Consider the following 27,346-nt stretch of genomic DNA (forward strand, 5'->3'; position numbering starts at 1 on the left):
CAGAGCAGGTCAGCTCTCATGAGTTCTTTGTGCTCTATCAGCAAAATATCCAACCTCAGTGTAGTCGTGGGCACCACCCCCGGAGGTAGTACCAGGAGCAAACATGGTCCACAAGGGCTGTTCTGGCTACCTGTGTAGAGGTCACTCCTGTGCTACTTCCCAACAACACCTAGTACAGTGAATCTACCATGCAACCTCTGGATGACTTATGGTCATGAGGAGCCTACATCTACACTGCCCCTATTAAAAGGTGCAATATAAGACTTCAGGTTAATATACACAGTTCCACGAAATCCTGATTCCCTTTGAAGGAGACAGGGAAGGCAGAGTTTCAAGATCCAATGAAGGAAAGGAGCTCACAGGGACCCTCCTATGACAAGGGGTGGAGTAGGCTGCAGGGCCAGGCAGGCACCTGCCACACTCCCAGCTCAGGATCAGGGGCCAGAAACAGCTGCAACCACGAAGCCCAACCGTGGCCTGTCCTGAGCAGCGTGCCCAGGTCAGAGGAATGAGCAGACGCAGCCATGCTCAAGGAGAACCCCAGGCCACCGGGAGAGCTGGCCAACCCACAAGATCGAAAAGGGCACAACAGGGCACTTGGCTGGACTTCCACGCAGACGCCAGACCTTTGGAAAAAGCAACCATGCAATGGCTGGGGCTGTGTGCAGGGGCAGAGGGAAAAACACTCCAGTTGAAGAGCAGCCGGAAACACAAATATCAGAGCATATGGAGAGCATCTGTGCCAAGAAACCTGGCCAGGAAACTCAACACCTGACGGAAACCAGTCTCCAGAAAGTGGAAGTAAAGCGACTATGAATTAAGCATGTTTAAGATCCTTCAAGAGACTTTTATAAGCAGATAGATAGCATCAATAAAATCAAAATGCACGTTATAAAATCAAAATAGCTAAGAACAGAACAAGCGGATACAACGAATATCAACAGTAAGAAATCTAGAGATTGGACAAAGTATGCTTACTACTGTGGCTTGGGTGTGGTCTGAGTGTCCCCCGTGGGTCCACCGTGACTGCAGGTATGGTTCCCAGGGCAGTGGGAGGTCAATGCAGCCTTGGGGAGCAGGGGCCTGGTGGGAGGTCCCTGGCTCCCTGCAGGGTGTTCTCAGAAAGCAGTCCTCATGCGACCCCTCAAGTTCTTCAGAGAGGGATTTATCAAAGCATGAGCCTGGTCACTCCCCTCTCTGCTCCTGGCTACTGGCCCCGTGCTGCTATCCACAGCACAGGGTGATGTGGCCAAGGGACAGCAATTCCCAAGCCCACACCATGCAGTCTGCACTTGGAAACTCCAAAACTGTGAGCTAACCCCTTCGTAAGTAGTCTATGCCTGGTGTTTCGTTGAACGGGTCAAAAGCTGAGTGATTTGGCCATCCATTAACAAACTCATCAAACAAGCAGTTATTGGCTACATCCTGGTGGGCAGCTTCTCCTGAGTGTGAGGATATAACACTAGAAAGGGAGACAATCGGTAAACAGAGAGGGCAGTGTGACATCACTGGAGGTGCTGGAAGTCCCCATGGTGCGATGGGAAAACCGAAGGAGGCTGATGGATGCTGCCTGTTAGAGTCAGGGAAAGCTGTTCTGAGAAAGACATGTAACCTCTGGAAGAAGATTCTAGACACACAGGAGGTCCTTATCTGGATGAACTAGGTCATTTTCATTAGATGGAAAGACCCAACACAAATTTTAAAATGCTTTGGAATTTTAAAAGAAATTTTAATTATTTTTATTTATTTGAAAGGTACAAGAAGAGAAAGAGAAAAAGAAAGAGATCTCCCATCGACAGCTGGAACTGAGGCTGAAGCCAGAAGCAGGAACTCAATCTAGGTCTCCCTTGAAGGTGGCAGAGTCTCAAGAACTGGGTTATCAACACGTGTTCTATAACATTTTTTTATTAATTCCTGTGCTTTATCTTTCAAAGCAAAAGTTCAGAGATTCAATATAAATTAAGCCCAGATCAAAATGGACTTTTCATTGAAAATGACAAATTGATTCTGTAACATTGAAAAGCAAGCAAATAAGACTGAGCAAAAGGTAAACAGAGATCAGACAGAGGTATTCGTCCTTCCAGAGAGCAAGGCTCCCTACAGAGCTGTGACATGAAAACGGGGTGCATCAGAGCCACAAGCGACTCGTAGGTCCGCACCACGGAGCAGCTGTGACGGCTCTGTTTATGCTGCCTGTGAACGAGCATGAAGGCAGGAGGGTACTCGGGCTCCCGTGTATTGCAGACAGTTGTGGAAGACAGGAGCTCGGGGTGAAGAACAGACCCAGCAGCTGCGACCAGGCAGGGGCTGGCCGGAGCAAGGGGGCGTGTGGGGGAAGGCCGAAGCCCACCCAGTACAACGGTGCCATTTTGGGGCCAGAATGAGTTGTGTTCACTCAGCCCAGCCCTCGCCTTCTCCGGAACAAACTGAGGTTCAGCTGAGGTCAGGCAAGCACTTACTGATGGGCCACGCTGGAAAGCTCACCTTGGCACCCAGCCAGAACTTGTCCCAGCTGTTGGCATAGATAACATTCCGACCCTGGGCTTGGCACATGAGCCTTCTATCTGCTCCTCACTTCCCCGCTGGCCTCTCAATTCTCCCCCCGCTCTGGTCTCTCCACAGTGGATCTGCCTGCCCAGTTCTTCATCCTGCTCCTCTCACATCCCTGGGTCTTGGTGTGTTTGCCAGCCCTGCAGGTGGCTCCCACGGCCAATCCACGCTGTCCCTGGGCAGTCACACAATCTGATTGCTTCAGTAACAAGCTCTAAGCTAAGAGCTCATGGATGCCAATCTCCAGTCCACACCTATGCCTTCAATCAGCTGTCACACAGGCAGACACAGAGGAAACACGCAAGTGGCAGCACCAAGAGAGACAGACGCGTCTGTTAGACCACGCTCTCCTAACGCTGTGATGGGGCATTTTCTAAGCTGGTAGCCTCACCAGCTGCAAAGGAAAGCAAGAGGCTCTCAACAGGTATATGAAGCAATCCTCTTGATGGGATGTGATCGTGAGGATAGAAAATCCGTGTCACCCAGAGTCTGTTTCTAGCAGCAGAAAGATTCTCGTAACTGAACACAAATTCAAGGGTGACAACCAGCGCTTGGAGAGAAGAACATGGTTAAGACTCAGCTCCCAGAATGATTCTGCAGGAACAGGAAACCTAGAGGGCACTTGTGAGACACAACAGCCACCAAGACTGCAGCGCGGGATTAGGAGCAGGAGTCATTTCTCCAAACGAGCGGCAACACGAGGCCCAGGTCAGAGCTCTGGCTGCCAGCAGGGCTGACCTTTGGGTACTGAGGCGCCACCAACACGGCAGTTTGAGACATCTGTTCCATAGCATGCAGGCCGTAGTTAATAATAATGGATTGTTTACTTCAAAACTGCTAGGGGTATATTGTAAATGTTCTCGCCAAAAGAAATGATACGCAGTTGAGGTGTTGGACACATTAGCTTGATTTAATCCTTCTGCAATGTAGACACACACCAATACATCACAAATATATACAAATTATTTCTGCCAATTAAAATAAAGTTAAAAATATACACTTGTTTGAAGAAAGATTTTTTTTCCCCCAGTTACAGGTCTCCTGTTTACAGTTTAGGGCCAAGTTTACAGAATGAAGTATGTCACAAATCACAGCACAGGAAGGAAATAGTAAAAAAAAAAAAAAAAGTATACACTCCTTACCTGGTCCCAGGGAGAGACAGTGCCTCCAAAGCACATGAACAGGAACCCCATGGCCACCAGGCAGATCCATATCACCAAGGAGAAGAGGCGGAGCAGCTTCTTAAACACGGCCTCAACGCACACCAGGATGAATATGGCAAAGAAAATCGCCAGGGCGGTGGGGACTGTGATTAAAAATGCCACATGGTCCTCCACTTCCTAAGGAGAGGAAGGAAAACATTGAGAAGTTAGAACCAACACACACTGGGAGACCAGTGCCTTAGTTCTTACAATGTCACCACCACTCAACAATGTCAAAAGATCTCAGGTTTAAGAACTATTTCAAAAGTCAAACAGTTACAACTTTTAAAAATGTATCTTCATACTTAACTATGATTTTCTTTTCGGCGGGGATAATCCCACATTGGCTACTTCAATGAGGCAAAGCACTTCACCGTTGTATTTGCATTTGTCCTGACCCATGGAGAAATGTATCTCACTCAGAAGTGAACCCAAGCAAAGCAGAGGCAAGACAGTCATGCTGGAAGGTAAGACAACCACCTTCCCAGACTGTATCAGAGGATCCCAAGTATGCTGGCCTAGGAAATCAAGCCCTCCTAATGGGTTTGAAACAGTTCGTGAAAAAATACGTTTTTCAAACTATTTCAGCCTCTGAAGTGACGAGCTTTAATTTTAATGCATGGCCATTAATATTTTAATGGAATCAGAGGTTAATAGAAAAGGGTTGGAAAATGCTAAATATAGAAGATGAAGAGAGGGAAGTGCTCAGGAGAGCTTGCCGTGTTTGCTTTTTTGCCTCCCCCACCTCTCCAGGGCTCCAACAGCAAAGAGAAAATAAGCATTTACATTCAGCCTCCTGCTAATGCACTTTTCTGAATTCATTTTTGCATGCTAACACTCACTTTCTATTTCTCTCTTTCTAGCCACAAAAAAAGGCACCTGCTTTCAGTTTGTACAATTTCAGCACCAAGCATTGGACAGCACATCTCCTTTGACCACAGAAGCACAGGTTACCGGCAGAGCTGGGGGAGGTGTTGGTTGACAATTGCAAGCACTTAAGACACTACAGGGGGAGGGGGTGGCAGCGCTGTAGCACAGCGGGGTTAACGCCCTGGCCTGAAACGCCGGCATCCCATATGGGTGCCGGTTCGAGTCCTGGCTGCTCCACTTCTGATCCAGCTCTCTGCTATGGCCTGGGAAAGCAGTAGAAGATGGCCCAAGTCCTTGGGCCCCTGCACCTGCCGGGGAGACCTGCAAGAAGCTCCTGGCTCCTGGCTCCAGATCAGCACAGCTCCAGCCGTTGTGGCCATCTGGGGAGTGAACCAGCAGATGGAAGACCTCTCTCTCTGTCTCTACCTCGCTCTGTAACTCTTTCAAATAAATAAAATAAATCTTAAAAAAAAAAGAAGACACTACTTGGAATACCCACATTCCATAGCAGGGTGTCTGGGCCCAAGTATCAGTTCTCCCGATTCTAGCTTCTTGCCAATGTGCACCCTGGGAGGCAGTGGATAACTCAAGTATTTGGTTCTCTGTTTCTTACATGGGAGACAGGGATTAAGTCTGGGCTCCTGGCTTCAGTTTGGTTCACCTCTGACTGTTGCAGGCATTTGGGGAGTGAACCAGGGAACAGATCATCCCTCTGTCTCTGTCTCTATTTCTGTCTCACTGCATTTCAAAGAAAAGGGGTCGGGGGTGTGGTAAGGGGAAGTATGGATTGAGTCTGTAGCTAGTGCAAGTCCTTTGCTGGAAACTTGCTGTGAGTACAGTGAGACACAGTGCAGTGTGATAAGGCCTTTAACCGTCACCTATGTATGTGCAGTTACTGAAACATTCATAGAGGCTAAATTGAAAAACCCAGTTCCCAGGACACTAAAAACTCCAACTGACATTTCAGAATAAATCTGGGACTTGAGGAGCAGCTGTCTTCCAAATTCTAGAATCTGGTGACCCCTGACCCTTCCTGCTGGGCATAGAGTCCACTCTGTTCCATCAGCAGCCCTGACTTCACGCCAGAAACAGCTGCACACAACTACCGAGGAATGAAGCACAAAGGGAGATGGGAAGCTGAGCAGCTCAGCCCACAACCACGTGGCGTCCAGGCTACTATCGTTGGGAAAGAGCGGAGATCCAGACCACCCCTCAGATGACTTCATTTCCCTTCCCGTCACAGCTGCATGTGCACTAAATGACCCCTGGGAAGAGACGCACGAAAGCAGCAAATGTTAGGAAGTGCGATTTTCTGTGCTAAGAAACCTCCTTATTGAAACATCTTTCACCCGGGACGCCAGCATTAGCACCACTCTGTGGCTGGGAGAGCCGAGGCATGGGGGAGGGCCGCCACGTGCTGCAGCAATGATGAGGCACATAGCCTGGGGCCCCACCCTCACCCAGGGGCCCATCTGAGCATGTGTGCCCCAGAACCGGCAGCAAACAGGAGGCTCAGAGGCCTCCGTCCCTCCCTTCATTGCTATTTCTGTCCATGATGACAAGCGCAAGTTGTTATTCTGCCCGTCAGCCGCGTGTTGCGTCATCACCATGGGCATTAGGTCCCCAGCAGCCCACAAGCGCTCCTTGCACTAAGAACCATGAGCGGATGTCCATGTGAGGCAGGACAGCAGCCACCTGAGGAATTCGCCATACACACATGGCGCCATGAAAACAGATTGTATGATCAACGTCCCCCAGTGCAGTACTCGAGCTGAGAGTGGAAAACTCATCCCAGTAACCAGGGACGTTGTTTCGCCAGGGTGACTGTTCATGCCCTTCACTAACCCAGTGGAGGAGCAATTATTGACTTTGCCGGTTCCTGTTTCTCCAGGGAGACTGGACATGGGTGTGATCATGTGCTAGACTGCAATGGGAAAAGAAGTCGCTACAGGTACAGAAAGATGGTGGCACAGCCCTTCCAGGAGGCAGGCGACAAAACAAATGACGCTGTGAGCTTCTGCTGCATCCCCTGTTTGAAAACACCGATCTGGAGAGGGTGTTCAGTGTGGCAGTTAAGACCCAGCTTGGGGCCGGCGCCGCGGCTCACTAGGCTAATCCTCCGCCTAGCGGCGCCGGCACACCGGGTTCTAGTCCCGGTTGGGGCGCCGGATTCTGTCCCGGTTGCCCCTCTTCCAGGCCAGCCCTCTGCTGTGGCCAGGGAGTGCAGTGGAGGATGGCCCAGGTGCTTGGGCCCTGCACCCCATGGGAGACCAGGAAAAGCACCTGGCTCCTGGCTCCTGCCATCGGATCAGCGCGGTGCGCCGGCCGCAGCGCGCCGGCCGCGGCGGCCATTGGAGGGTGAACCAACGGCAAAGGAAGACCTTTCTCTCTGTCTCTCTCTCTCACTGTCCACTCTGCCTGTCAAAAAAAAAAAATAAATAAAAAATAAAAAAAAAAAAGACCCAGCTTGGGACCCCCACATCCGCTATCCGAGTGCCTGGATTCGAGTCCCATCGCTGCTGATAATTCCAGCTTCCTGCTAATGCAAGCCCTGGGAGGCAGCAGGGATGGCTCAAGTATTGGGGTGCCTGCCACCCGCATGGGAGACCCAGCTAAGCTCCTGGCTTTGACCTGGCCCAGCAGGCATTTGGGGAGTAAAGCAGAGGAGAGGAACTCTCTCTCTCAAACACACTCTATGCTCTCAAATTAAAAATCAAATAAAAAGATGGATCTATAATAGACAAAGGCCCAGTGTATTATCTTGCTGGATACAGCAAATGAAACGAGCTTGCTTTGGGTTTTAAATATTGGAATGTCTTTCAATTCTCAGATCAGGTCACGGAGAGGCAATCTGCCTGGGCTGCAGGCAGCTTCTCCATTAGTCACAGTGGGCACAGTCTCTGGGATCCACAACCCTCCCAGGGAACCACAAAAAATGCTTTCATTTCTTTTAAAATGACAACAAAGGAAACATAAGCTTTTAGGGCCAAAGAGAACATGTCTTTATTGCAAACTCTAAGTTGCAGAATATCTTCAGGGAGGAAGGAGCCTATGAAAGCCCCTCCAGAGGGATCCTAGGTGGCAGGATTCCCTGGGGGATCCTGTACAGCTGAGGAAGAGTGCAGGGTCCAACAGGGCCCCCAGGCTTGGGGGTGATGGTGAGGCAGCCAGCTGCTCCAGGGGGCGGTGCCCCTAAGCCAGGCCCTTTGGGAAACAGGGACTCTTCAGGAGACAGTAATCTTGAACAGAGCCTGCAGCTGCCTCTGATCAAGTTCCACACAGACTTCAGCACCAGTGAGTCTCTTGTAACAGCTTCAAGGAGAACAGCAACGTACTCACTGAAGACCTCGTGAGCTGAGGAACCACTTCCTCCCCTGGCCTCCCTGCTGGCACCATGTTTTCCCATTTTCCCAAGGCTCAGTAAAGGACACAGGGAGCACAGGGCTCTCCTCCCCCGGAACCAGGGTCACTCAGCTCTCCTCCCTCTGAGCCGGTCCCGGTGCTGATGCCACAAAAGCTATTCCTGTGGTGGTTTTATTCTGAGTTGTTTCCAAATTTCAGAGAACAAAACAGTCGCTTAAAATAAGCAAACTAAACATCAAAAGCATTGTCAATCTAAATTAGGTATTTTAATACATTCCAACCCTCTCCCTTTGTGGGAAAAAAGTTACCATATGATGCCAGGTAGATAACATGTACTAAAATGCCCTTCCTGGCACTAAAATGCCTTTAAAGGGGAAAATAATGGTATATAATGCATAGTAAATTAAATGCGCTAAAATGCCTTTTTAAAAGCAGATTTTTAGCATCGAAGCATCAACTATTGTAATGATAATGGGTCCCTACTACCCTCTTCAGCTATTTTATCCTTTTAGTTTTCATGCATTTTCTGGTAATTTCGGACACCTTCTAATTGCTATGCCTATTAAATACCCATCACTTTTATTTATGATGTGACATTTCCTTTGTTTCTCAAAACCTCTTCCACAGGACACCAGTTTATCTGCATTTTCCTTCTTTTCCATGTGCATTTTTTCTTAAAAATTATTATTTTTCACTGATGTGATAAAGAACACACAGTGCTTCTCTGTTGAATAAAAAGATATTTTAACAAAGCACACAGAGGTGGCACAGAATGAAGGCATGACTCCCTGCTGCGTAGCTCAGGTGAGAAGCTGAGGGACCCTAGGCCAACGTCCTCACACACACACGATACCGACTTCTGCTGCTGGGTGCTTCATATGTCACAGGTGCACCACAAAGTGACAGCATCGTTGGGAAAATGAGCCCATCTTTAGCTATGGCATACCCTCGACACAGCTCTGTATGCAGAGGTATACCTTTGCATATATAAAGAGAAATGTTTCATATCCATAAATCTCTTCATATTCCCTTTTTACTGGGAAAAAAAGGAATACAGAGGCAATTATAATAAAACATTTATAAAGCTACCACAATAGCCTCAAAGTGCAAAAAGCAAAAATGGACACAATCAGAGGGAAAAGTAAATTAATGGATCAGGAGTGGAAGATCTCAGGACCTCTATGTAGGTACTGATAGGCCAAGCAAAGGAAACAGAAAGGAAAAGAAATAAATAGATGAGAAAGATGTGACTATCGTAGTTAGCAAGCTTGGCACAATTCCACGTCTTACCAGCAAGGAGAACGGTACCTTCTCAAGTGCACAAGAAATATTTACAAAAATCATGTATCCAGGGCTGGTGCTGTGGTGTTAAGCTGCTGTCTGCAGTGCCAGCATCCCACATGGGCGCTGGTTAGAGTCCCAGCTGCTGCACTTTGGGCCCAGTTCCCTGCTAATATGCCCAGGAGAGCTGTGGAGCATGGAGCAAGTTTCTAGGCCCCCACGTGGGAGACCTGGAAGAAGCTCCTGGCTTCTGGCTTCGGACCAGCCCTGCTCCAGCCATTGTGGCCATTTGGGGAGTGAACCGGATCAATCTCTCTCTCTCTCTCTCTCTCTCTCTCTCTCTCTCTCTCTGTAATTCTGCTTCCCAAATAAATAAATAAATCTTGTTTAAAAAATCATATATTGGCAAGTTGCAAAAAATTTCAAAGAACATGTGCAATAGAGCTTAAATTAGAAATTTTAAACAAAAACAAATTAAAAATAACCATATATCCATATGACAAAAAGCACAATTTTAAAGATCCTTTGGCCAATAAGGAAGCCACAGCATGAGTGTTCATAATGCAAGCAGGCCACATCAACTCTGTGGCGTGCGCAGTTCTGGTGTTGATTCTGCTTTGCCAGCGTCACCCTTCCCAGGACCCCTTCCTCCTACGGTGCCTGTTCAGCGCTGAAGGAAGGAAGGCTCTGTGGCAGACTCTGGAGAAGTCCTGGCAGTCAGGGACAACTCAGGGCTCTCACAAAGGGCCAGGAGCACGCCATCCATCCTGGGTCTCCCCTGCTCCACTCGCCGCTCCTGTTCCCGGCTCTGCTGAACAGATGTGGAGCTGGGCTCCCCCACCTTGGCCGCCCTCTGTCTGACAGCCGGGTTTGTCTCCATGGACTTCCTTGAGCGCTCCCACCTGCCACCCACACCCACGCTTCAGGAAGACTCTCAGTGATGGCGACAGTTGCCTCATTCCCACACTGCAGGAGGGACTGGACACTGGCCATGGGCCAGAGTCCCCATGTGCTCTGAGATGCCCCCTGCTACAGGGTTTGGGGGCCCATAGGCAACCCACTGTTGAAACTGAATGGATAAAAATAACTCCTGGTCAAGTGTCTATTAGGATCTGGTCCTTTCCATTGGACAAAACGGCATAAGAAAAACAGCAACCAAGAAGGTACATTTCCCATACAGGCTAAAAAGGAAAAAATAAAATAAAATAAAAGAGGAACAGGAGATGCGAAGGCAGAGAAATACAGCAAATCCAGGAAGTTTGTCTCAAGAAAGAGCTCTGGCTCTGACCACAGACACCACTGAAATGAAACAGGTAAGAAGTTTGAGAGATTTGAGTGTCCAGAGAAACCCCAACCCGAGTGATGGGTGCTCCAGACTTAAACTGGTTTTGTCCACCTACAACAGGAAACGGACTGAAAACACTGCTCATTGTGCACAAAGAGAATAAATATCCCCAGCACTGCATTCAAACGTGGTCGAGACAAGAACCTCCCAGAGGGAAGACAGAAGCCGCAGAAAACAAGGGTCAAGGGGACGCCTTCCTATCTCCAGGACAAACATCTGTGGCTGATGAAGAAGCAACCCCCAGCTCAGGGCCAGGGACCCTCACACTGCCTGCCCAGGGACCTGCGTGTGTCACCTTCCCCTGGGAAAATGCCAGGGTTGTCACTGTTTGTCTCTGTGTACGAGGCAGCTGGGTGGACAGTCGTGAGCAAGTCTCTGGAATCCAAAGGTCTACAGCCCAAGAGGAGCTACATCCTGGCCTGAAGCATAAATGACGCTTTCTTCCCTTTGAACAAACACTCAGAGACCCAAGGTCGAGAAGGAGCTGCCATAGTGGCTGGCATTCAGAGGCTGTCTGCTGAGAGGGCGGTAGGTTCATTTTCTTAACATGGGAGTAAACTGAATAGCTGGTGACCAGACTGGACCATGGTAGTGGTTAGGACTGGCATTAGTTCACCTCTCTGTTACGACTTTGTCAGCAAACTTGGCTGCGGCAGGTCCCTTCCCTACATGTGTGCCCCAGTGTAATCCCCTCACATGGAGTCTGGCCCTGGCCGTGCGACTCTGCCAAGCTAAGGTCAGCAAAGACTTGAGAATGCTGCATATCGACACTCGCCATTTTCCTGGCTGCTCTTCAAACCTTCTGACTCCATGCAGAGAGGCCCAGGCTGGCCTATGAGTAAAAGGACACACGATGCCCAGGGACCGTCACCCCTTCCAGCACCCACGGCTGACAACCTGCCTGCTGGCCACAGGTGCCTGCTAACTAACCTGCTAGCTAACCACAGACACCTGAGATAGAGCATCAGAGATCACCTTAGATCAGAGGAAACAGAGCTGGGCCACAGAGCTACACCAGAGTAGCGCTACAACCTGTGAAGATTTGGTTTGCTAGACGGCACAGCTGGAGGAGACACCCTCCTGCAGGCACACGGAAGTCTGACGTGGCCGTGGAAGGCTGAGAAGCAGATAGTGTCTTCCACACATGAGGCCACACGGCTTCCCAACCACCTTGGGAGACACTCTTCTCATGCGGTAAGGCTCTGTGTCCGCTTCCACTGGAGCTGGTGGGTCTTTGCGATGCCTCAACCAACAGGGAACGGTGGAACCAGTGTCCTCTGCCATCAGACCCAGGGCCGTAAGAATGTGGTGATGTCCACCCTGCTCTCGTAGGAGGATCAGTCCTGGAACCCAGCACCGCACTGTGAGGAAGCCCGATAATCGAGCGGTGAGACCACGTGGATGTGTTCCAGCCAAGGCCCCCGCTGGGTCTCAGCTGCTAGCCAGCAGGGACCACCAGAAAGGCAAGCAAGCAGGCCTGAAGCAAGGCCGGCCCTGGTCTGCAGGCCACCCCAGCCGACACCGGCCTGAAGCAAGGCCGGCCCTGGTCTGCAGGCCACCCCAGCCGACACCAGCCTGAAGCAAGGCCGGCCCTGGTCTGCAGGCCACCCCAGCCGACACTGGTCTGAAGCAAGGTCAGCCTGGCCTTCTGGCCATCCCAGCCGACACACGGAGCAGAGATGGGCCCTGCCACCCCTGCCCAAAGTGCAGATTCAGGGGGAAACACGATGCTGTGGCTGAGTGTCACTACGTTTTTTGCATTTTTTCATGCAACAAAAAATAACTACAAAACTTACTTTGAGCAATGAAAAAGGAATGAAAAGAAGGTGTCACTTCAGTGTGTTGCATGCTAATAGCCAACAATGAGACAGCAAAGCGTTCTTTTCTTCCCTGGTGCAACTATTGAAAAGAAAATGCAAGATATCTTCTAAAAATTGACAGAAAATTAATATTATATTTTAAGAAATCTATGGCTAGGCTGGTGCCGCGGCTCACTAGGCTAATCCTCCACCTTGCGGCACCAGCACACCGGGTTCTAGTCCTGGTCGGGGCGCCGGATTCTGTCCCGGTTGCCCCTCTTCCAGGCCAGCTCTCTGCTGTGGCCCGGGAGGGCAGTGGAGGATGGCCCAAGTACTTGGGCCCTGCACCCCATGGGAGACCAGGAGAAGCACCTGGCTCCTGCCATCAGATCAGCGCGGTGCGCCGGCCGCGGCGGCCATTGGAGGGTGAACCAACGGTAAAGGAAGACCTTTCTCTCTGTCCCTCTCTCTCTCTGTCCACTCTGCCTGTCAAAAAATTAAAAAAAAAAAAAAAAGAAATCTATGGCTTGATTTCAAATTTTTTGCAGCAAAAAAAATTTAATTTACTTTTGTTTTTCCGTCACCTCCCCTGTATGTTCTATCATAACCTTACTCTTTCTGAATTCTGGGTGACCACTGAGAGAATCCCTGAGGTAAAAGTTACATCTACTGTAGAGTTTGAGCAAAAATATGAACCTTTGTTGAGTTAAAACCACCAAGATTTTGGGCTTTTTGTTTCTATAGCATCATCTAGTATGTTCTACCTAGAATAACAGGACATAAAAAAGATGTAGGTAGAAGTCAGTAATATATATAACAGGATAAGAGAAAGTGTGGTTCTTGAAAATGCTAAAACAGACCTCTGGGGGCTGGCACAGTGGCACAGCTGGTTAAGCCGCCACCTGCCATGCTGGCTTCCCATTACCAATTCTAATCCCAGCTCCTCCACTTCTGATCCAGCTCCCTGCTAATGCACCTGGGAAAGCAGCAGAAACCGGCCTAAGTAATTGGACCCCTGCCACCTACATGGGAGACCTGGACGGAGTTCCTAGCTGCCTGCTTCAGCCTGGCCCAGCCCCAGCCACTGCAGCCATTTGGGGAGTGGACCAGCAATTGGAAGATCCATCAATCTTTCTTTCTCTTTCTCTTTCTCTTTCTCTTTCTCTTTCTCTTTCTCTTTCTCTTTCTCTTTCTCTTTCTCTTTCTCTTTCTCTTTCTCTTTCTTTCTCTTTCTCTTTCTCTTTCTCTTTCTCTTTCTTTCTCTCTCTCTCTCTCTCTCACCCCCTTTCTCCACGATTCTTTCAAATATATAAATCCATCTTTTTCAAAAGTGAGAACAGTATTATCAAATGCATGGCAATAAATGTGAAGATTTGGATGAAATGTAAAAGTTCCCAGAAAAAGTTCTTCCTGAAACTGACTCAAGAAACAAAACGAGAAATAATAAAAAGTCCTGATACTATTGAACATACGCGCTACCAGAAATTTTTGAATCTCCCTACAGAGAAAGCAACAAGCTCATGTGTCCTTCCAGGCAAATCCCATCAACTCTTTCCAAACTAGTTAAAAACTTTGTCAGAAATCAAAAAAGAAGGCACACTCCCTGGCCTATGTTATAAGACTAGCAAAAGTTTAACTTTTAAAAATTCCAGTTTGTTAAAGGAATATTCCACACTCATTTCACCAAAGAACCTAGTTGTAAAACTCTCAAACAAGATGTTATCACACCATTTCAACATTTTGTAAGAGACAGCAGTAGCAAGAAAACTGAGTTTGGCTCAAGAATATTAAAATTGTTTCATATTAGAAAATGTGTCATCATTATCTGTTACATCAACAGATTTTTAAAAAATGCACATGATCATCTCAGTTTGGTAAAATTCCATATCCAACTCTTTTAAATTTGTTTGTAAATCAGAATAAAGGGGCTGGCGCCATGGCGTGGTGGGTTAAGCCGCTGCCTGCAGTGCTGGCATCCCATGCGGGCGTCAGTTCAAGTTCCGGCTGCTCCACTTCAGAGCCAACTCTCTGCTATGGCCTGATAAAACAGTGGAAGAAGGCCCAAGTTTTTGGGCCCCTGCACCTGCATGGGAGACCCGGAGGTGGTTCCTGGCTCCTGGCTTTGGATTGGCATGGCTCCAGTCGTTGCGAGCACCTGGGGAGTGAACCCGTAGATGGAAGACCCCCCCCCCCACCGCCTCTGTGTCTCTGTAACTCTGCCCTTCAAATAAATAAATCTTTAAAAAAATCAGAATAAAAGGGAATTTCAGAGGATACCCACAAAAACCTACAACCAATATCATCCTAAAAAGATAAACTATGAACGAATTCCCTTTCAAATTATGAAGAAGGCAAAGTTACCCTTAATTACCAGTTCTACTGCTATCACACTGCAGTTACTAGTCAACATCATAATAGAAGAAAAACAAATTAAAGGTCTTAGAACAGTAAAAGAAGAGATAGAATTCATTGTTCGCTGACAATATGGCTATGTATAAGGACAACAGAAAGAATCTTCAATGTTGTTAGTTGTGATAATGGGACAGACTAGTAACGTGCATGGATATATGACCCACGTCCATAACTCAATTGTATGACTTTGCACTAGCAACAAAATAACGGAAACCATCATGTGAAAAATGCTACTTGCAGCACACAACAAGCTACAAAATGTTTTTAGCTTGAGCAGCAAGTATAGCAAATGGAAATGTTTAAAACTTTCCTGAGGTACAGAAACTGATGGTACAATGGCCCATGTTGGGAACAGAAAAATTTAATATCATAAAATATCACTTCACTATCAGCCAGGCATCAAGAGATTCCACGTGACACTACAGAAACCCAACAGGGTTTTCATATGGAGGCTGACAGCAGTTGGCTGTGAAGTTCCTATGGAGAATAAAAAGTTCAGAATAAATCAGGCACATCTGAAGGAGTTGGAAAAATAAAAAGATTTTACTTGCTTTACCCAACAAGAATACTTTTAAAGTTTCAGTAATTCTGCTATGTTGGGGGGAGGCGGTATTACACAGATAAACAAACAAACCAAGAAACTCACATATGGAATTTAAATTTTGATTTATTTATTTGAGAGACAGAGAGAGCTGGTTCACTTCCCAAATGCCCACAGCAGCTGAGGCTGTGCCGGGCCGAGTCAGGAATCAAGAATTCAGTCCTGGCCCCCAACACGGATGGCAGGAACGCAACCACGACAGCCATCACCACTGCCTCCCGGGTCTGCATCGGCAAGAGGCCGGAGTCAGGGCTGGAGGCGGCATTTCAGGCACTGCGATGTGGGACACCGGCATTCACTGCTCTGTGGATCCCTGCTGCTGGAATTTCAATATATTACAGATGTGGGGACAGAGTAACTGGGCCAGAAAAAGCGGGTTCTCCACAATGGAAAAACTACGTAAGTGGATCTCAATCCCTACCTCACACCACACAGGTGTGTCATTTACACCAACACAGATATATAATGTGTGTGCACACATGTGTGCATGTGATAAAATTATCAAAAAAGAGATGATAAAACCCAATTTCAATATGAAGTTGACATCTGAGAGTAGACAGGGGAATGGGATAGGTTGTACATGAAGATACTTAAATATTATGGCAGATTTTCTAGTTCAGGCTGGATTCATGGGTATTCATTTTAATGTGAAAGTGATACAGATCAAGGAGAATTGTGACTTGGAATCAAAGATGGACCAAACGACTAGTGCCATCAAGCACTTCAAGTCCAATTCCAAAAGACATGGAAGACCTGGGTGCCACGTATTTGAACTGATTGGAAGTCAATGACAGGGAAGAGTTAGACACGAGGTCCATGAGATGTCCGAGCCGTGTGAATGTGTCTTCACTCTGCTCCATCGGCATTCACCTGATGTCTTTATTGAACATCAATGACTTTTATTAGTTCTAGCACTGCACTAAAGTTTACTTTCCTTTATAATGTCCAAGATCACCACTGTCTTGAAACCCTAGTTACGTTGCCCTTTATTTCTTACATAACTTCAAAAAACAATTAAATACACCAGCATGCACACACACACGATGCAGTTTTAGCAGTAAATACATAGGAACAAAGGGTGGCACTTCTAGCTCTGGCTTGTCCTAGGTGGACTATCCTGACACCATGACATTGGAGGGACAGCAAGGGATGCTGATGTAAAAAAAAAAAAAAATTCCCAACTCCAAGACCTTGCAGTCAGGGCTCCCACACTGCTGCTCTACTGCTTTCCCCACCCTTGACCTTCCATGGGGCCAAGACCCAAGAAACTTGACTTATTCCCAGAATTCTCCTCGACGACAGTGCCCATCTTAAGAAAGAATCTTGAGAATTTCAAAGTCCTGAAATGAAACTATTATACCCTATCTGTGTGTTTCAACTGCAATAAATTATTCACTGAAAATATTTTAATTGCCTTAATAATTGAGAGCTGAAGCAGCCAGTTTTTCAAGAGCGTCCTGATGCCTTGTGCATCACTAATAGCCATGGCAGGTCTACACTCCCAGCCTCTCTGCTTTGGCACTGTCATTCCAGACATCTGAACAGTCAGAAAACCAACCAGCAAAGCCATTCACAATGCTTTTTTGGATTGAAACTCTTCTCATTGTGTCCACCACTCTCACCTGAGCCTGACTCCTGGGGATAGAAGAGTAAGCCCAAGTGAAAAGAAGGAGCAGGGCCGGTGCCGTGGTTCTCTTGGCTAATCCTCTGCCTGCAGTGCCCGCATCCCATATAGGCACCGGGTTCTAGTCCCGGTTGCTCCTCTCCCAGTCCAGCTCTCTGCCGTGGCCCAGGAAGGCAGTGGAGGATGGCCCAAGTACTTGGGGCCCTGCACCCGCATGGGAGACCAGGAAGAAGCACCTGGCTCCTGGCTTCGGATCGGTGCAGTGCCGGCCATGGTGGCCATTTGGGGGTGAACCAAGGGAAGGAAGACCTTTCTCTCTGTCTCTGTCTATAATGCTACCTGTCAAATAAAAAAAAAATGAAAAGGAGGAGTAAAGAGAATTATCTGAAATCTTGTCAAAACAGCTGGGCCAGTGAGGTCTTCCTCCAAACCTCTCGTTCCTTCCTGGTTTTTATTGCGTGCTCACACAACGAGGGCAGCGAGGAAGCAGTGTGGGCCTGAGTTTGTCAGATGGATCAAACACACGAGATGACTCCATCATCCTTTGCTCTCCCCCCAAGCGCACCTGGTGGCTGCAAGCCAGAATTACTAGGTGTGTGGCTACTTCCTAGCTTGACATCACAGAACCACAGGGGAAATATCAACCTTAGTACTCTAGGTAACTTGACATAAAACTATCCAAAGCGAACAAACACTGACAAGAATGAAAGCCTATAGGAGTGTCCATTTGGAAGAGTTTGAGCATTGGCCAATATTAAACTATTTCAAAATCTGAATTTCAATTAAACCAGGTATGCTTGTCCTTGTCTCTGCTGGTTTTTTAATAGCTCAATCTTACATGCACAACACTTGCCTCAAAAGTAGAAACACATCCAGCGCTCTTTCCTACTCAGAATTAAAAATCCTAGTACTCATCTAGTTTTTAGCCTGAAATCTATCTACAAGAGACCTTGACAAAGCAGCCATCTGTGGCACAAACACCACAGCAGCCAACACACCCATTGGTTTGCCCGGCACGTGCTGAATGTGCGCATGGTCTGTCTTGCCTAACTCCCAGCAAGACCTAGGAGCCTGTTCTCTTATTCATTTTACTCGCAGAAGCAAGGACACATACATTAACTTGTCTGGAACAAACAGTAAGCGAGAGGATTGAGATCCAGGTTTATCAACGAAGTTGGAGCTACTGGCCAGTGAGTTATATGGTGGGAACACAGCTGTTGAGGAAAACTGATCTACGGGTACCCTGGTACACTCTGCATAGGTTAATTAAGCACCAGCAATGTGATTAGTGCCACATTTAACACAGCGAAGGCAGAGTTTCTTCCTGGAGGAACTAGCAGTTAAGGAGACAAGGCCAGCTCACGGAACTATTCCGAACTTCAGATGCCAGTAAGGTGGAGGGTGAATCATGCCGCGTAGTGCGCGAGCATTGCAGGCCATCACAGAAAGAAATCAGGCCAGGCAGGCATGAGCAGCACGGGCTGCACTGCATAAGCCCGGCCTGAGAGGCTGCAGCTGGCCAAAGCAGAGAGGAAGAGGAAGTGGCTTCAGGCTGAGGGTGCCACCCTTGTCGCCCTCCACCCACAGGGTCCAGACTGGGAGACCCCTTAGACAACCAGCAGTGTGGGGGAGCCCATCAGTGCATCGGAGAGAAGACCTTAATGCTGGAGCACCACCCAGGGTGATGCTAATCACAATCCCAGCTCGCAGGTGGAAATACTTGGCGAGGGAGGAAATGAGTCCAGTTCTCCATGTCAGTACAAGGCACAGCACCAACCAGGAAAACAGGGGGTTGTGCTCAGACATCCAGCTTGGACTCTACAACCAACACTGCCAACCACTGTAGCCAGTGATTGGCACAACCACACAACAGCTGTCACAGAGCAACATGCCGACGCCAACAGTGGAGTGACACTTTCAGTACAAAAGTTTATCTGAGAATACCAGGAAGCATCGCCGCTCAACAGACAGGAGAGGCTATTACATGCTACACTGTCCAAGCCAGGGACTGCTCCAACAACAGAAGGGAAGCCACGGGTGGACACTGTGCTGGCTGGGGATGATACTGGGAACACTTAGCAGAATGAAAATAAATGACGTCACGCCAATTCAATGAGTAAAACACCTCTCTACCCAAACGCCTTTACCATTGAAAGGAGACAAAATGAAAGTAGCTCCATTATACAGACTGAAAATCAAGAATAATCACCTGAGCAGGAGGCTTCACCAAGTCAACCGGCACTGGAGCTGGGACTTCTACAGCCACAGTGGTCTTCAGCAAAGGCATCTAGCAAAGTCGGTGCCCTGTGACCTGGCCCTAGTCCTGCAGCTACATGACCTTGAAGTAATGACCTTATTGCCCCAAGACTCAGTTTTTTCATCTGTAGAATGGGCAACACACTAGCTCGAACACAATGTGGCTTTCACAGCAGCAGTGAAAACCCAACTACGAAAGACCTAGTGATGGCCAACAGTTCCTAGGGCTGACCATATGCTAGGCATTGTCCTAAGGGCCATACATGCAGTAATTTGGACCATTACCCTAGAATGGTGGGTGCCATTCCATTTTACAAACATGGAAATTGATATACGGACAAGTTAAGCCATTCGCCTAGGGCCACACAGAAGTGGAAAGCCAAAATTCCAACACAGGTAGATGCTCGTCAGTGCAATAGTCCAGTGCCTTCTAAAGTACGGAAGGCAAGGTAGTGTCAAGGCTGCATTTAATCACACATTTTAATATCCCAAGGCTGTCTCGTCCTCTAAACTGCGTGCAGCTTTTTCCTTGGCCTTTGTTGATCCCACAGGTAACATAACTAAAATCACCTAGTGAATTACTGGCTGCAAAATTACACGCACCTGCTGAGGCAGCGGCCCGGCACACAGAGCTGTACCTTCAGCCATCTTGACTCCAATCCCTAGGAACCTGCCGTACTCTCCTCCACCCCTAGAAGTGAGACTAGAGAGGTGTGCACAGAATTTCCTTCTGCCCAGCCTGCAATCCCGAAGGGAGGGGGTGCTGAAATACTGGGATGAAAGAGTCCATTTCCCTCCACTAATGAGTGGTCTGTTTATCACTTTTAGAAGATAAAGATTCTTCCTCAGTGCATAGGAAACAGAAATATTCTGATGGATCTACCATTAGATAATATCTGATGCTGGAATACGGATTTCTCAAGAAAAGCACTAACGGTTCTTGTTTTAAAAACACCATAAAAGGATAAAAGTGAGTCATATATATGACTTATGTGTATTTAATAAAAGTGTACACTCTCCAGCATCATGCTGAAAAAACATTACAGTATCCGAGTATCCAGAATTTATGGAAACAAAATGTTTCCATTCAAATTGAAATACTGACTCTTCCTAATCATAAACTTTAGACAAACCAATTCAGACTGGAGCCAGCTGGTATTTTGAAAAAAATAAAAGGCTTATATCAACCTTTCCTAGCAGTGATAAGCAAATTTAAAAACAAAACAACGGTCTGGTTTTGGACAAAACGAATGAGAGAACTTCATTCTGCAAGAGGGTTTTCATGCACGCTGTAATGAGAGACAGCTGCAAAACACAAAGTGACGCAATAAGACAACTTAAAAGTCTGAAAAAAAAAAAAACATTTAAAAGTTTGGTCTCATTGGTTTCCTGAGCCAAGGAGTCCAGTTTATTTTGTTCTTCCAGCTCAGCTCTCAGCCTGGCAGTTGGCAGAGATGCAACAAATAATGTTGGGATTTATAAATAAGATTTGTCATTAATGCCGTCTATTATAGATAACAGAATATGCAGAATGTATTTCTCATATTATCAAATGTGGTATTAAAATTCAAAACATGCCATCATGTGCCATTCACTTCGTTTGACGTCTTCAGACAGTTCTTCACAACTATGGGGTTAAAGCTGGCTACTCATTTCTACGTAGAGAATAGCCAGTTAAAACAATACTGTGAAGTTTTAACTCAGGACTTACGGTTTTTAATTTTTGAAGATGACCTTAATTTCATGGCCAACACTGCAGAATCATGGGTCACCCATTGATTGAAATTAAGTAAAATCATTTGGGGAACAGTGTCAGCTGAAAGTACAATAACTTGGAAAAAAATCTCTTTTTTAAATATATATTGCAAATCACCTCATGAAAGTAACTACGTACAGCGAGAAATCTCTAAGGACTTCGGTTCTGCTAAGATCATTTCGTAGTCCAAATGTTCTAGGAGACTAGGAATGTGCACTCAGGAAACTGCCAGACTTTTTCGACTACAGGAGCTGATGGAATCAAAATCAGGCAGATTTAGGGCAAGGAAGGAACCTGTCCAAGATCTCAGGCAGCAAAAATAGATCGGCTTTGCTCCTGAACTGCACGGCAGCCAGCTCTCAGAGTAAAGTGCTCTGAGGTGGAAACCTGAGCACCAGAAGCACCTCGCTCCCCAGGGCAGGGAGGGGGACCTCTCAGAAGCCAAGCCTGCTGAGTCTTCGCAATGAACTCATCCCACCCACATGAGCACGCCTCTGTCTTCCATGTTCCCTGCACAACCGTCCGACTTCCACTCTCTGCAGAGAGAACATCTTGTTGGGAGGTGGAAACGGCTGACCCTGTTATGGAAAGCAAAGTTAGGGCTGAGTCGCTGGCAGCTCAGCACCCTCCCCAGCCCTCCCAAGGTCCCCTTTCAGAAGACAGCGCCCATCACTCCTAGAGCTGGCCCTGGAGCCCCAGACTCCACCCAATGGTACCGTCTCTACCAGGGATCCACCCTCCCTGGTTCTCAATGAGCCTGTTTCCACACACAGCTCATCAGAGCCACGGATGTGCACGGCAGGCATGAGACCGTGCACCAGGTAGGGAAGAGAACAGGAGCCACATTACTGTCCCTGCTCCTCACCCTAGGTGACAGCCATGCCATGGGAAATGCCCACTTTGCGATGACAACGATTTAGCTGCATGCAGAGTAAATGTGGAGATGATTAATTTGTCAAAGAAAAGTAAAGATGTCTGGGTAAAGTGGGTTTTTTTTTTTTTAAAGATTTATTTATTGGAAAGGAGAGAGAGAGCGAGAGAGCAAGGGAGCAAGCTTTGCTCCATGGGTTCACTGCCCAAATGATTGCAATGGCTGGAACTGGGCTGCAGCTAGGAGCCAGGAGTGTCTTCCAGGTCTCCCACATGAGTGCAGGGGCCCCAGCATTTGGGTCATCCTCTGCTGCCTTCCCAGGCACATCAGCAAAGGAGCAGGATGGGAAATGGAGCAACAGGAACTTGAAATGGTGCCCATATGGGATACATGCATTGCAGACAACAGCTTTACCCATTACACAACACCGTCCCCATGGAAGTTTTGAAAGGATACCATTCTAGCCTTTCATCCAGAAAATAGACTATAAAGTAAGTGTGTCAAGAAATGCAAAAACTGGTGGGGTTTAAGACACCACTTGGGACACCCACATCCCATTTCACAGGGCCTAGGTTCGAGTCTTGGCTCTTCCTTCAATTTCACCTTCTTGCTAATGTGCTCATGGCAGGCAGCTGGTGATGGCTCAAGTACTTGGGTCCATGTTCCCACATATGGGAGAACAGAAGTGAGCTTTCAGCTCCTGGCTTCAGGCTGGCCCGGCCCTAGCTATGCTGAGTTTTAGGGAGAGAACCAGCAGATGGGAGATTCATTCTTTCTCTCTCTCTCTCTCTCTCTCTCTCTCTCTCTCTCTCTCTCTCTCTCTCTCCCCCTTTCCAATAAATAAAATATTTTTTAAAAGGGGCCACAAATAGGGGGCCAATGCTGTGGCTTAGTAGAATAAACCTCCACCTGCATGGGCATCCTATATGTGCGCTGGTTCAAGTCTCGGCTGCTCCACTTCCCATCCAGCTCCCTGCTAATGGCCTGGAAAAGCTGTGGAAGATGGCCCAAGTGCTTCGACCCCTTCACCCATGTGGGAGACTTGGATAAAACTCCTCGATCCTGGCTTTGGATCAGCTCAGCTCCAGCCATTGTGGCCATTTGGGGAGTGACCCAGCGAATGGAAGACCTCTGTCTGTAACTCTGCCTCTCAACTAAATCAATCTTTTTAAAAAGAACACAAGTACCCAAAACACAGATATCTCACAGGAGAGTTCCTTCAGCCAGATGATGCTAAATCGCCTATTCACAGACATCTCCATCAACAAGGTTTAAGAACTTGGAGTGCTCTGCCGCAGAGAAGTGGTGTGTGCACAGTGAACCCACGAACCTCCACCTTGTCTTTAACTGCATTATCGGTGCTATAAATAGGCCATCACCTGTTCCTCCTTCCCATTTACACACAGAAGCCAGAATGGGTTTGAATTACAGGCTCAAGAGTCACAAGCAGACATTGCCTGGCAAAAACAGATTTCCGAAAGAAAACTGGAACAGTTTTTTTTTTTTTCTTCTTCTTCTTCCCTGCTTGGAAAAGAAAGAGTTGTCCTTAGAGACTGTGCTTGCCAATGAGCCTGGGCAGAATTCAACCTCCAAGTCCTCTTCAGTCCTAAAAGTAACCTAGAGAGGTAAACACCCATCGCAGGCTGCCTCTGAGCAGAGGGGGCCGGGCCGAGCTGCCGGCCGTCCACCCTGGAGCACAGCCATCCCAAGGCGCTGGCTGCTCCAGCCCCTGTCAGCAAGAATGTGTGAGCCCGGCCGTCCCGCCTCCTGCATGGGATTCGCGCATCCTCACTGAACTCAATCAGAAGACAGCACCCCGAGCAGTGGGGAGAGCCGGGGAAAACTGGTTATTACTTGAAAACATCCAACTCTTCCCATGCGTAATATTTGAGGACCTACGGCTCAGGATACCCAGCCATGAAACACCAAAGACAGCTGTTGCCAACGCTTGATGAGAGGCGCCTGAAACCCCTTCTTTGCTCTAGGGCAAAGACACACGTGAGCGCACGTAGGCGCTGAGGGCCACAGGCGGCACCCAGGGGAGCCTTCCCCATGTCCACCACCGCCCGCGCGAGCCTCGCGCGCCCGGGGCGCACAGGCACGGCGAGGCGGGGCAAAAGTTTGAAGCCCACACTCGGAGGGCGAGCTGGGCCGCAGGAAGTTACCGCCATCTACAGATTTCCTCTCCCAGCTCAGAGAGGGAGCCAAGGATTTCTGCCTGGAAAAAAAAAAAAATGGCAAAAGCGACATCAGCTGTGGAGCGTCAGGATGCTCCCGGTGATGAAACCACCTTAACTCCCCCCAGAAACAAGCCTGCCCGGGCCCGTCCACCGCACGGTCCTCCGAGGGTCTGCTTCCAGAGCCCCCTGAATGCGGGGCTGCACACACCCACACGCTAAAAGGCAAAGATGCGTCTCCTTCCCCCCTCCCCCGATTTTCTTGCCCTCAACCACTTTCCCAAGCAGGCTTTTGACAGTGTCAAGGAACGCCCGATCGGAACCTAACCGCCGGCCCAGGGGCTGTGCCAGAGGACGCGGCACGGCGCCCCGCAGACCGCGGGCCCACGCGGGCGAGACCTCCGCGCGCAGATGCCGCGGGCAGCGGAGTTTGCCCGCGGGGCGCAGACCCGGAGAAGCCGCCTCCCGCCCTGCGCGTGCACCTGGCGAGCACCCTGGCAACTTTATTTTGGGCCAGGCGTTCCCGGGAAACTTTCTCTCCTGCCCGCAGCCCTGGCCCGAGCCCGGCCGGCCGCGGGTGGGCGGGCGGGGCTGGGAGCTGGGGCCGAAGGGCAGCCCCGGGCAGGACGCGGCTCGGCGGGCCAGGTCCCCTTTCTCGGGCACCGGGAAAGCGCGGGGCCGCACGCGTGGGGAGGCCACTCACCAGCCCGAGCGCGAAGAAGACGGCGAGCAGGGCGAGGCAGGCGCCCATGACGATGAGCAGCAGGAAGACGATGAGCGGGTGCTGCTGGCTCATGCAGTAGTAGGACTCGTACAGCCAGTCCCGGGACCGCTGCAGCCCCTCGCCGCCGCCCGCCGCCGCCGCCGCCGCCGCCTCGGCTCGGTCCCGCAGGTAGCGGCGGCGCCGCATCGCCTCCTGCCACATCGGGGCGGCTCGCGGGGCGCCCGCCGTGCGCGCCCGGCCGGGGCAGCGCCGCTCACCGCCTCCGCCCGCGTCCCACCCCGGCCGCCGCGGAGCTGCGCGCAGGGGCCTCCGGCGCGGGCGGAGCTCGGCGCCCCGGGCTGGGCGCGCTGACGCGCGGGCGGGGGCCGGGCGGCGGCCTCTGGGGCAGCTCCCGGCGCCGCCGCCGCCGCCGCCGCCACAGCGCGGGAGGGGGCGGTTCCGCAGGGGCCCCTCGGCCCGCCTCTCCCCACCCCGCGCGCAGCCGGCCTCGGCGCAGGGGCGGAGCCGGCCCCCACCCGCCACCGCCCCCCGACGGCTGGGCTGCGGGCGGGGAGAGGCCTGGGGCGCGCGGATGGAGCGGGGAGCGGGAGGGGGCACGGGCGCGCGGGGCCCGGGGCGTCCTCTCCCGCGGCGCGCGCACACTTAGCCACAGGGTCGCGCCTCCTCGGTCCTATCCTGAGCGCAGCTTGGGTGCGGCGGGGATCCCCGCTCTCCTGCGGCCGATGCGGGGGCTGGAGGCCGAGGCATCACCCCTATCCAGCCCTCCCCACTGCCACCTGGCTCAGAGGATCCCGGCGGCTCCCAACCCGCTCTCCGCTAGCTCCGGGGCGGCCCGGAGGGCCTCTCACCGTCCCGTTCCCCAGCCCCTTAGTGGGTTAAGAGGGTCCCCACGCCCCTCCAAGGTCAGCGACTCAGAGACCCGCTGGGGACTCCCCCGCTGCACGCTCCCGGAGCGCCGAGGACGGGGATCCCCTTGGCTCCCCGGCTCCCCGCAGTGGGCAGGGCTTCCCGTCTGGCTCTGTTCGCCGCCGCGCGGCGGGACTGGGGCTCCCACGCTGCTCCCCACTCTCTGGGAGTGCGGGGGCTTCCCCGCGAGGGTAGGCGGCAGGGCCCGCTTGGAAGAGCCGGGCTGCGCGTTGGGGAGGGAGCCCAGTTGTCCACCCTTCCGGCCCTGGCGTGGGCAGCTCCCGTGCTCGGGGCTTCAGGGACACTTCGGAGGTGCCCAATGGGCGGTGGTTGTCGCTGTCAGAGATTTATGGGGCGCCCTCCGGCTGGCCACCGTCCCTGCCCAGCCCCCCTGCCCGGTGGCGACGGCAGCCAGGATGCGCCAGGGAGCTCAGCCCGGGAGGGTCGGCTCTGGGATGCGCTCCTCGCGCGCCGCCTTGGGGCCCGGGGCGCGCGACGCCGGGCCCCAGCCTTGCCCCGCAGGCGTCCGTGCGGGGACAGCGCCCGCTCCCGGTACGACCCGGGGCTGGAGGCTGCTAGTCCGCGTCCTGGGTGCCAGGGAGCCTCCTCGCTGACCGCCAGAGCAGCCCAGGCTACTCGAGGGTCCCCCGGCCCAGAGACCCCTCCCCTCCACCTGCGCTGCCAAGCCTTCGCCTAAGGGACCCAGGAGGCGCTGCCCCCTGCCTGCCAGCAGCCCGGGGGGGCGTGCTCGTGCTTTTCAAAGCGTTTCTTCCAGGAGACCGTCCGCGCTCGGGAGCCCAGGGACCCTCAGTCCTCGGCGCTGCCCATCACTAAGGGAACTTTGTCCAGCTGTCCTGCTGCCCTCGCGAAGGACACGTCGCTGTGGGACGCGCGAGCTCAGGACTCAGGCCCTGCCCGGTCACCGGGGTTCATTGTAGCGCCGCTAAGGGCTCTGCCGGGGATCTCAGAGACCCAGCGGCCGTGTCTGGACTCGGGGGCGTGCGCGAGGACCCCCTCCCCTGTCCTGGCCAGTTCCCTGCTGCCGGGGACCTGGAGTGAAGAGGGAGGGTGCAGTGGCTGGGATGGGTCCCCTCTCATCTGCCGGTGGCCCCAAGGCCCATCTCCCGCCCTGCGGGTGCTCCCCTCCAATCCGCCACCCGTCCCCTGGGCGGTAGCCCCTGGCATTCAAGCACAGCCTCTGCTGGGGGTGGGAGGCCTGGAGTGTGGAACGAGACTGCTAACACCACCCACCTCCCGCCGCCCTGGGGATCAGGTCGACCGAGGGTCTGGGAGTTGCCTGCCACCACTGATGCCACAGGTGCAGAATCCGGTGCCCCCTGCAGGGAGCCAGGCGCAGGGGACCCCTGGCTGGCCAGGGTCTTGTCCTGTTCACTCTCTCCCCTCTCCGCTAGGTCCAGGGTTTTGCAGGTTGGGCCGCCACCTTCTGGTCTTTCACCCTCTCGCCCATTCATTCTTCCTTCTTCCACCCATGGATTGTAGGGGAACGAAAGATGAATAAACCATATTTTAGGTTTATGGAAAAAGATGTATGTGGAGAAAGCAAATGTGGAGCTACTGTCTCCTCTCCCATGGGAGCCGCAGTGGTTTT

The 27,346-nt window shown here is 50.7% G+C and overlaps 1 protein-coding gene across 2 annotated transcripts in view; it reads right to left on the reverse strand.

Moving 5' to 3' along the window:
* ADCY2 (adenylate cyclase 2) overlaps positions 1 to 25,161 on the reverse strand; it is a 410,822-nt gene extending 385,661 nt beyond the window's left edge. Inside the window, exons 1-2 of one of the 2 annotated variants that reach the window (XM_051853662.2) lie at positions 24,811 to 25,161; positions 3,693 to 3,890 (exon numbers count right to left, since the gene is read on the reverse strand). In XM_051853662.2, the coding sequence (XP_051709622.1) occupies positions 3,693 to 3,890; positions 24,811 to 25,032 (420 nt within the window). In that variant the 5' untranslated portion in view covers positions 25,033 to 25,161. The remainder of the gene's footprint in view (positions 1 to 3,692; positions 3,891 to 24,810) is intronic. The other variant, XM_051853663.2, reaches the window with a different exon arrangement.
* Positions 25,162 to 27,346: the final 2,185 nt, after the last annotated feature.

The sequence above is a fragment of the Oryctolagus cuniculus genome, chromosome 14 (assembly GCF_964237555.1).
Source record: "Oryctolagus cuniculus chromosome 14, mOryCun1.1, whole genome shotgun sequence".
Lineage (NCBI taxonomy): Eukaryota > Metazoa > Chordata > Mammalia > Lagomorpha > Leporidae > Oryctolagus > Oryctolagus cuniculus.